Consider the following 10,753-nt stretch of genomic DNA (forward strand, 5'->3'; position numbering starts at 1 on the left):
TCACTTACCCGAATGAGATCAGGGCTGATTTGGGAGCTCCATTCATTCAGTGTTTTTTGAATACAATCTCGTAGCTGTAAAGTAATGCATTGGGCATTAAAATTATTATTCTATATTTAAATATAAAGAAAAATCAGCTATCAGGCAGCCTTGTCTTATAAAGAGAATAGGTCTCACAAGTTTTGGGTCTGAGACCTGTTTGTCACACCGGGGCTGTGTGAGCTTGGTGCCCCCAAGACAATTACTGAAGATCATCGGCTGCAGAAATTTCTCCTTGAGCTAGTAAAGGGAATTATGGGTCCGGACAGAAAAATAATAAGCTTAATAATAAAAGATGAATAAAAAGCAACCATAAACTCAGACTTTATCTTATCTAAAGATTCTTTCCCTTCAATACAAATCAAATCTGTACCTATTTACAAACCATTCTAGAATTGAAGTTGTGACATTTTATTTTTAAAGACTAAACAATGCTAGTTAAAATGTCTAATTTTTAAAAACCTCATTCAAATATGTAAATGCATTCAAGTAGATTATATTTTAAACATCTTAAAATTGAATAACTTTAGAATCAGAAGTGGGGAATTTAGTTAAATTATATTTTTTGTAGTTTTGTATAGGAATATTTAAAATGGAGGAATCAACTTGAATAATACATGGTAATAGGTATGAGTCATTCACTGACTATTGTGACAAGGAAATCACTTTAAAAGACTGATATATATTAATTTAAGGTCGCCAAGGAATTCAGCTATGTAATTCCTAAATGAAAACTCAAGTCAGCAGTCAACTTTTTATGGAGTTTAATTACAAACAGGATGAAGAAAGGTATTAGAGATAGAGAGAGAGAGAGGGAGAGGGAGAGAGAAAGGGGAGAGAAGGGAATAGGGCTTAAATACCCCTTCTGTTTAGGCTGGGCCAAAAGGCCCAAGCCCTTAGTTAGCTGAGGCAAAGAAAAGAGATCAGTCTCTATCACTCACGTGACCAAAATGGAGAAACAGTCTCAGGGCCTCCACCTCCAGCTTCCTTCAGAGCCAACTCTCAAAGCACCACCTCTCAGACCAAAAACCTCTCCAACCAACCCCCCTCAGTCCTCAGACCCCTCTATCTTTAAGGAAACCATCCAAGTTCCCTCCCCTCAGTTCTCACATCTACCAATCACTGTCCATGTCTTCACTGTGCCAATGGTGGCTCTAGCTTAACCCGGGACCGCCCAGAGGTCTGTGGCTTTGCACATGTCTGTTGAAGGTCATATTCTCAAATAATTAAATCTTGATCCTTTGCTGCAGCTCTTCCTAAATCCTGTTAGGACTGAGTGGGGTGGAAATTGTATTTTCTAAGACCTGGTTCTGTCATTCCAAGTATCTCTATTGTATCAATTCTAAAATCAATCATGACTCAAAGAAATTCCTGTTCTATGCTTAAGCATAGGTCAAAGCCCTTTCCATTGTTCAGCAAAAGGTTTCTGTCCTAAAGTAATCTTAAGAAGGGAGGAGGAACCTCCCATGTCAATGGGGTTCACATTCCAATAGAGTTCCCACTCTCAGTAGGAAATTTTTCAAGTATGAAATTTCCCAATGGTGAAATTTCCAACATTTATAAGTCTAAGAAATTTTAAGGTTTACACTATTAAGGCAGCATTTCAAACAATTACCAAACAACTACAACAAAAAACACAAACTCCTACATGATGTTCCTACTGATGCCTAAAAATAAATACAACTGGGGGCAGCTTGGTGGCTCAATGGATAGAAAGCCAGGCCTAGAGATGGGAGGTCCTGGGTTCAAATGTGACCTCAGACACAACTGAGTTGTGTGAACCGGGCTAAGTCACTTAATCCTCATTGCCTAGCCTTTACCCACTTCTGGAATCAATACACAGAAAAAAAAGATACAAGCATTGAAATTAATGAATTACAAACTTCTTGAAGGCAAAGACTATGTCCTGTTCATCTTTGTAATTTGTTTCATGCCCACTAGCAGAGAAGGATCTCAATAACTAGTTGTTAGGTGAAACTAGACTTAAGGTCCTGATATATGACACCTTTTTTGATAGCAATTGTATAGCCAGGAATAGGGGGTTCCTCACTCTCATTATCTGGACTGAGATTGCACATGACCAAAATCTTGGTTGATATCACATTATTTCCTAATGTTTTAGGAAAAAATGATTGTTTAATCATTTTTTTTAAAGTGTATATAATTTATTTACTTGCCAACCACAACAGGTTTTTGAGGGAAGTTTACATGCTCATCTGTGAGTACTTTGGTGAACATAATGCAGTAGAAAGTGTGTGTGTGAAATCCTGCTTCTGCCAATTACTCTTTTTGTGAGCTTGTTCTTCTATTTTCTTGTCTATAAAATAGAGATTAAAGATCTCTCTTCCAAACCATAATCCTATTAAAAATTCAAGAGGTGTAGGTATGGCTTTCTGGGGAGCACTGTTATGCCAGGCACTGTGCCAGATCCTGGGGATATAAAGACAGCCCCCAAACAGTCCCTGCTTTCAAGGAGTTCCCAGTCTAATTAAGATTAGACTGTGGAATTAGAAAGTCTCCAACTATTCCAGAAAGGGTGCCTATACTATCAGAGATACCACTCTTTGTATGCAGAAGACTTTCCTCCTGGGTTTTTTTAGGTGAGGATGGTGCTAAGTTATGCACCCATTATCTAAGAGCCTTCTTGGTTAAATTCGGGGAAGTTCATCATGGAGAAAGCTAGCTGCCAGATGAAGGTTTTTTTTTTTTGCCTCAAACAACACATAAACATAAAAAGCACATCTGTTAAAGTGTAGAAACTGAATTAGAGATCTTTTGATGCATAACTAATGACATGCTTCAACTAGCCAAATTCCATTTCGACAAAAAATTTGGATAGGAAAAAAAAAAGGATTTCAAAGTCTCACATATCTCGGTCCACTTATTTCATGTAATATTAGATCAAACTACACACTAGTAAAACAAAAGAAAACAGAGTCCCCAGAAGTTTACAACAATGAGACTTACAGGGTAACTTTTTTCATCTTATAACATTTTCTCAAATATGGGAAAATATGAAAATATTTATCAAAACTAGAATCTAGAGATACATATTCATTTAAGAAAAAAAGTTAACTATTGAGATAAGCATACACTAGTTAAGAAAGAAGGTATAGGTTTTGATCACTTATGGCTATTAAAGCTACATACAAAAAAATCTTAAGAGTGCACTGAATACCAGAACTAAGCTTAGCTAGGTTCAACCCCGGCCCAAATGTGGAATATGGCAATTTCAGAATCAATCATTTTTGGTAGATGTCCCTTAGCAATGACTAGAACTACCTACCTTGTAGGATCATACTAAGAAATAATATAGTATAAAATTTGCTTTTTTTCCTTTTTAAAAGGCAGTAAGGGCTTACATGTCCATTGACAAGACCTGCTCGACAAATTACTCATAGGTCAATGAACCGGGATGAGAGAAATGATTCTGGGATTACAGGTGGGTCAAACTGACAGACAGACACGTAGGATCATCCTGCTGATCAGTGACAACGTTTAATGATTTGGGGTACATACTTTATAGGAAAATGGCGTAGGCTAAGGAATTCGGTAAGCTTTTGCAGAGACAATAGTTAGCAATGATTTACAAGACAGAGACAATGGATGCAGATTAACTCAGTGGTTCTAAATAGTTTTCTATAGGTGATATTTCAATATGTCAATGTGTAACTACCTGGCTAAGTTTCTCATAGGATTCCTGCACCAGTGATTTCTTGGAAGAACATACAGTATTTGTGAAGGGGAAAAGTTTGCTTTTCTCATGCTGAGGAGCGGGCTATGTGTTTGGCAATTCTTATACTGTGGCTACCCAGAGGCCTTGTGCACTGGGCATTTTTCCACATAGCTTTGCTGAATGGAAAGCCCTAGATCTTTCTATAACAAACTACCCGGAAGCTTTGTGTTCTGCGGTGCACTGGGCATGGAAGTCCCTGATCTTCTTATGCTGTTCCCACATCTGCTCCTTTTTTAATCAAATCAGACAAACGAAGCTGGAGTGTGAGATGTAAGTATGTAAGATGAGAGGTAAGTATGCTTGAGATCAGTTTTTGCTTTCTGAGTTGAATGCACTTGATGACGACTAAAAATGAAAGAGAGAGACTAAGAATGAATGAATACTCCAATTCCTATTAGGGAAAAAACAACTTGAGTGTGGGGCTAATTCTTTTAAAGCACTTGTGAACTGTGCTGTAGCGTCCTCTGGTGAGGTGAGGGCAAGTTGTGTTTGGGACAGCCACTCCTTCTTGGTGGAAGGTATGTAGGACTAAACTAATATTCTTGTGGTGCCATACTCCTAACAAATGTTGTACAATGCTATTCCACCTGTATTGGGAGGAACTGGTGGGGAGTGGAGTGACACAAATTGATTTGTATTCTCCATAGCATTGGAGGTGATTTTTCATTTTTATACCTGTTATCTGTTCTCCTAAATAAAAAATTGTACCTTTTAAAGTATCAAGTTGGGCCTGTAATTTTGAGTCTATAATTTCTTGTACTCTAAGGCATGAGAAACATTTTCTGGCATTTTATTAACATAAGTGGCTGTGTGTATAGTGTTGGGGAGCACTACTGTGGATGTGACTGAAGTGGCAATAAGGATCACTAGGGTGATAGCTCCTGCAATGAGCCGTCCTAGAAGTCTTTTGACTCTTCTGAGATTATCCATAATCAACTGGAGGGTGTAAACATTTGGATCTGAATACCAAGGACCTGAAGTTTTATAGGGAGCATAACAAACGGAGGTTGTTTCAGGAGAACAATCTGATCAGTTATAGACACAAAGAATGGAAAGATACAATTGGTGATTTGGGTCCAACAAGAAGTAGGTATGGATTGGGAACACACAAGAGGGGTGTCCAGTAATGGGGTCAGCTTCCCTTCTTTCATATATGTACTCTAATGTGATTTCTGACAATTCATTTAACAGCCTCTGACAGCCTCAACATTTATATATGGGGTCTTGATTATCCATAGTCAAATTCTAATGGTGGACTCACTCCCTCAGTATGTACCTAAGCTCAACTTTCATCTCTCACTGAACCCTTTCGTGCCCAATCTCCACCCTTTAGAGGGAAGAGGTGAAGCAAGGCCTCCTGCTGGCCATTTGCCCTGGGTCTCCCATCACCCATGGCATGGTTGGAATTCCCATGCTCTTTGGAAAGAGGGGAAGGGCCATCACTCCGGGACAGCACAGTCCCATCCTGGGGATCCTGAACACCTGAGCTCATCAGACAACCCTCATTTTCCAACTTCTCACCTCTCAAGAGTCCAACCCCTGACCTCCCCGCAGAAGGCCTGTAATTTAGGCCACAATCCTTTATCCTGCATTCTTCCAGAAGCCTGGCTCTGCCCCAAGGCACAGGCCCTCTGGCCACCCTTGAGGGCGGTGCCTTCTCTCATTTTCCCAGCCCAGCAGCTGGGGTGGAGGATCTGGAAGCTTGCTTGCTCCCAGTGGCCATTTCTAGGTTCTCCTCCCTCCGTAAGTGCTGTCTAGAGACCCCTTTCCTTCCCTCCTCAATGCCTTCCATACCCAGATGACAGCCTTTCTCACCTCCCCAATTTTTCTGCTGCTGACTTCAAATCTTGAATCTCCAACTGCCTCTCAGACATCTTGAACTGTACCTGTACATCAGGGAGACATCTTCAACTCACTAAGTCCAAATGAACCCATTGCCTTTTCCCCAAATCTTTCCCCACCTCTATATTCCTGATTACAGTAGAGAGCAAGCCCATCCCTCAGGCTCAGGCTCAAAGCTGGGCGTTTCCCTAGACTCCTCCTTCCTCCATTCCCCCTTCTAGTCTCTGGCCTAGGCTGGTCAATTTCACCTTCACATCTCCCCTCCCTTCCCCTGCACCCCCAACATCTCTGGTCCAGCCTGGGTAGGCTCTCTCCTCTCTCCCATGCATCCTGATAATTTCCCTCAAGTTCAGGTCTGACCAGGTAATGCCCCTACTCTTATAAACTCCAGAGGCTCCCTATTGCCTCCAGGATTAAATGCAAAATACTGCTTGGCATTCAGTCCTTCCTAACTTGCCCCTCAGACCTTCCTAGTCTTGTCATAATCTTACTCTCCAATAAGCACTCCAATTCCGTGACCCTGGCCTCCTGGCAGTTTCAGAACAAGACCCTCCATCTCTTGGCTCTGGCCATGTTCTCTGCCTGTCCCCCAAGCCCAGAATGTTCTTTCTCTTTAACTTCACTTATGGACTTTCTTTTATTTCTTTCATTCCAGCTAACAGTCCATGTTCTACAGGAAGCCGTTCTGAGTCCCTCTGAATTCTAGTACCTTCTCTGAGTTAATTATTTCTTATTATCCCATATAGAGGTTTGTCATCCTTTTATTTGTTTGTTTGTTTCCCCCATTAGATATGAAGCTCCTTGAGGGTGGGGACTGTCCTTTATCTCTTTGTATATCTCTAAGACTTGGCAAAGCAAATAGCAAGTACTTAAATGTCTATTTAAGTGTGATTCATTATAAAACAATATATATGTGTATGTATATATTTTAACCCTTTACTATTATTCTATAGCTTTCCTGCACTGTTATGGGACAGAATAACTTTTAAAGCATCAAACTGTGTAATGGAAAAAGATCATTAATTGGACAATCATTTTATATGCTAAATGTGAAGCAGAACTCTTTCGAGTCACCAGGTACCTATTAAAAAGTTCTACTCCAGTGTCTCATCAAGGATAGGTGATGAGCCTGTGCCCTGGGTAGTTATGCCAACAGATGATAGGCTCTGCAGAACCAGAACATTGTACATAGAAACCGAAACATTATGGGATGATCAAATGTAATTGCCTTTGCTACTAGCAGCAATGCAATGATCCAGGACAATTCTGAGGGACTTATGAGAAAGAACGCTATCCACATCTAGAGAAAGAACCGTGGGAGCAGAAACACAAGAAAAACAACTGCTTGATCACTTGTATATATGGGCATAGGATTTGGGGTTTAGGTTTTAAAAGATTATTATAAAAATGAATAATATGGAAAGTTTTTTGAGTGATATTATACATATAACCCAGTGGAATTGCTTGTCAGCTTTGGGAGGGGGGAGAGAGCATGAATCATGTTAACTTGGAAAAACACCTTAAAATAAATAAATACATATATTTTTAAAAAATGATAGGCTCTGGTGGGTCCTGCAGAGCTAAAGGCTTAGTGGAAGCAGCCAACTACCTGCTAATCTCAAAGTTCAGAAATGCTCAATACCCAGTTTGGCACCAAGTAATAATTTTTTTTTAAACCATAGTAAAGAATCCTAATTGGTGGAAAGAACAAACAGATCATATTTGAAACAATGAAAATTAACAAATATGCTTAAAACTGACATCTGAAGGGTTTTTTAGAGCTTTGAGGGCTTTCCCCCTTTCATTTACTCAACAGGAAGCCTACAAAAGTAGGAAAGATCTGCTTTCAAGGCCATCACCACCAGAGATTAGGGTTGACACATTTGCATGTTTTAATGTGGGCAAGGCAGCTAGGATGGTCTTTTTCTTATTTACTTTAAACCTGGACTGACAAAGGCTCCAGAGAAGCTCACCTTTAAACCAAAGACAACACACACCTTTTTTGTACTGCATTAAAATGAGGCTATAGGGAAGTGTTTTACTTCCCAAAACATTAAGCCCTGTTATAAAAAGTGCCAATCGCCTTATACCTGCAGCACTTCCATTTACTCCAGGTCTCTCTCTGGCTCTGGGATTGATCGGAGTCCCAAGTTTTGATGCTCAATCTTCTGGGTTCTGGGCAAAAACAGTATCATATTTGTGTGCCTAGCTCATAAAGGTAGTAGGACATAAAGAGCCCTGGTTTTGGAACTGGGTGGTCCTGGGTGTGAATTCTGAACACAGCAGCGCTGTGACCCTGCAGGCAAGTCCCATTCTGGGGAGTCTCATTTTCCTCATTTGCACCATAATGACACTACCACCAGGCAATGCCTCGCAAGGGCAGTGGCTAACAGGGGCACACGAGGTAGGCAGGCTGGCGTTGGAACTACGACCAGGTAAATTACCTGGGTGAACTCTTTCCGCTGATCTGAAGTCTGTTGCAGAGTTGGCTCCTGGGAGGGAGGGAATTCCCTAAGAAGACCTTACGGGTGCAGTCCCTATGCCTCCAGGGTTTGCAAAGCCGTTGGCATACCTAAATTCTTTTCCTCCCTTTTACTCCCGGGTGGAGGTGAGGACTTGTTTTACCAGCCCTACCGAAAAGGTGGGCAGTTGTAGTCTATTTAGGGGGCTAGACAGCCGTTGCGGGAAAGGGGGGGGGGGGGCAAAAGTCTTAGAAGAAAGGAGTTCGCTTTGCCAACCTTAAGGAGTCGCATAAAGGACCAATCGGGGCGATAAGCAGCGTTTAACTAATACCAGTTGGCAGAATCCCTGAATTCCCCGCCGTACAGCGCGGTTGGTGGGAGTGGGGGTGGGGGTTGTCACCTTTAAAGATCGCTAGAAATTCTTTCGCATTTCCTGCGCCTTCCGTGCATGCACACACACGCACGCATGCACACACATATACACGCGCATGCACACTCTCACGCTCGGGTCCGGGCACTTCTAGGGAACTCTTGAGCCTTACTGAAGAAGGGAATAAGAGAAGATGGAGAAGGAAGGCAGCCTTGGCTTCTCGCTGCGGTCGTGCCCTTCCGAGACGTGCCCGGGTAGCAGCCAGCATCCCCACAGCCAGAGGCGGGGCCGGGAGGCCTTCGGCCACCTCCTCCCGCCCCTATCGGGCCGGTACCCTGGCGGCGGAAAGGCACTCACCTCCTCTCGGTGGCTGGACGGACACTTCTTCCGCAGGCGACCCCAGTTGAGCAGGTTGCCGGTCTGCAGGTGCAGGGTGCTGGCTCGGCGCAGTAGGAGCCCGGCAGCTCGGCTGTCTGTGCCCATGGCGGCGGCGGCGGCGGCGGCGGCGGCTTCGGGCCCGCCGGAGTGAGGGGCGGGCGGAACTCTGGCCACCAGGGAGGGGAGGGAGGGAAGAGGGAGGGTCTGCGAGAGCGGTAGAGAGGAACCGCGGGAGGGGATGGGAGCGAGGGGAGGGTCTGCTGGGAGGCCGGGTCGGGAGGCGGGAGTGGCTGCAGTAGCCGCAGGAACTGTGACCGTGACCGTGACCGTGACCGCCGGGAGTCTGGGCCCGGCTCGGGGGAGCTGCTATTTCCTGGAAGGCAATGACTAAGCAAAAACGGCGGCGGGAGAAAATGCTTTGTAACCGTTACCAGTCACCCGCCGAAGGGGGGCCCGATCGGGTTGGGTTGGAGGGCGGAGCCTCACTGGGGATGGACCCGAGACGCGTTGGGGGCGGAGAGGAGGCGGAGCCCGACCATAAGAAGGCGGGGCAAAGGCGGACTGGGCGGAGCCTGACAGGGGCTGGGCCGTGAGGTGGAGCTGGGCTGGAAAGAGGCGGAGTCTAGTCCGTGGCAGGGTCGGGGGCGTGGCCAGAGTGGAAGTGTGAGGGGGAGGTCACCTCCTGTCCAGAATGGGGTCTAGCAAGTCTTGGGATCAGGTGGGAGACTGTCCCCAGCGCGTGGCCAGTATGGCTTCAGGCTTGTATCCGAGGGACGTCAGATGGATGAATGTATTGACGAATATTTCTTCCTGTCAAACCTAAGGTTTTTCCTGTTTATTCGCGTGATTTTTTTTTGTTTGTTTTTAAATTTATGTTATCAAAACCCAGCCTCAGCCTTCCCATCCTGGCCTAGTCTCAGGTTAGGACTCCGGGAGGGAGGGAAAAAGAGACAAAGAATCTTGACCTAGCGGAGGAGTGTAAGCAGGTTTCCCTTGGAGGACATTGTGTTCAAGCTTCTCCTTTCTTCCAGCACCACTCTGCACTCAGCCCTGGAATATTGTCCTGCCTCATTTCCCTTCCACATCCACCTAGGCAGCCCTCTCATTGGGTTCCTAATGCCCTCTCCAAACCCAGTCTCTGGTTCTCTTGTATATACCTTGTATTGACTCATCTGTGTTGAATCTCTCCAGAATGCAAGCTCCTTAAGGGTAGGGGCTGGCTTCCTCACTTTATATTTATACCCTCTTAACCTTGCTCAGTGTCTGGCACATAATATGCACTTAGTAGCTGGCAAATGGGTAGATGATAGCCAAGATAAGTGAAGACATGGGAAAGGAACACCTAATTGCCTTTGATAATGGCTCAGATAAACTACATCCTCAAGTCCTGAAAGAAATTTGTCTCTTTTTTATATCCCCAGTGCTTAGCAAAAGTTGCTTACACATAGTAGATGCTTAATAAATGTTTATTAATTTATTAATGTGATTGTTGAACTAATCAAGTTATATTTGAAAGACTTATGGAAAAGGAAAAAGGTACTATTAGGATGGAGAAGAACCAAGGTATAGATTGTCAGGAGAGAGAGAGAGAGAGAGAGAGAGAGAGAGAGAGAGAGAGAGAATGAGAAGATCTGTGGTGCCAGGCCAGGAACTTGACATGGATTCTTGGGGAAATTCTAGAACACATTGTGAAAAAAGTAGATGATGTCTAGTTAGTCAGTCTATAATACTGACAAAGTATCTATTATGTGTCAGGCCTAGTGATACAGATATGAAAAAAAGCTAATCCCTGCTTTCAAGGAATTTATAAAGGGTAAATAAAACATATGGAGTAGAGGTAGCCTGAGAAAGGTACTTTGGTTTGGGAAGTCACAAGAATGGTTAATGGAGCCATAGGAGAGTTGAGTTATGCACCCCCCCAAAAAA

At 43.6% G+C, this 10,753-nt stretch overlaps 1 protein-coding gene across 1 annotated transcript in view; it reads right to left on the reverse strand.

Annotated features, from left to right (window-relative positions):
- Positions 1-9,348, reverse strand: part of GCLM (glutamate-cysteine ligase modifier subunit) — a 29,957-nt gene extending 20,609 nt beyond the window's left edge. Inside the window, exons 1-2 of the mRNA XM_003340459.4 lie at positions 8,807-9,348; positions 9-74 (exon numbers count right to left, since the gene is read on the reverse strand). Of these exons, the coding sequence (XP_003340507.1) occupies positions 9-74; positions 8,807-8,932 (192 nt within the window). The 5' untranslated portion in view covers positions 8,933-9,348. The remainder of the gene's footprint in view (positions 1-8; positions 75-8,806) is intronic.
- Between the last annotated feature and the right edge of the window lie 1,405 nt (positions 9,349-10,753).

The sequence above is a fragment of the Monodelphis domestica genome, chromosome 2 (genome assembly GCF_027887165.1).
Source record: "Monodelphis domestica isolate mMonDom1 chromosome 2, mMonDom1.pri, whole genome shotgun sequence".
Classification (NCBI taxonomy): Eukaryota; Metazoa; Chordata; class Mammalia; order Didelphimorphia; family Didelphidae; genus Monodelphis; species Monodelphis domestica.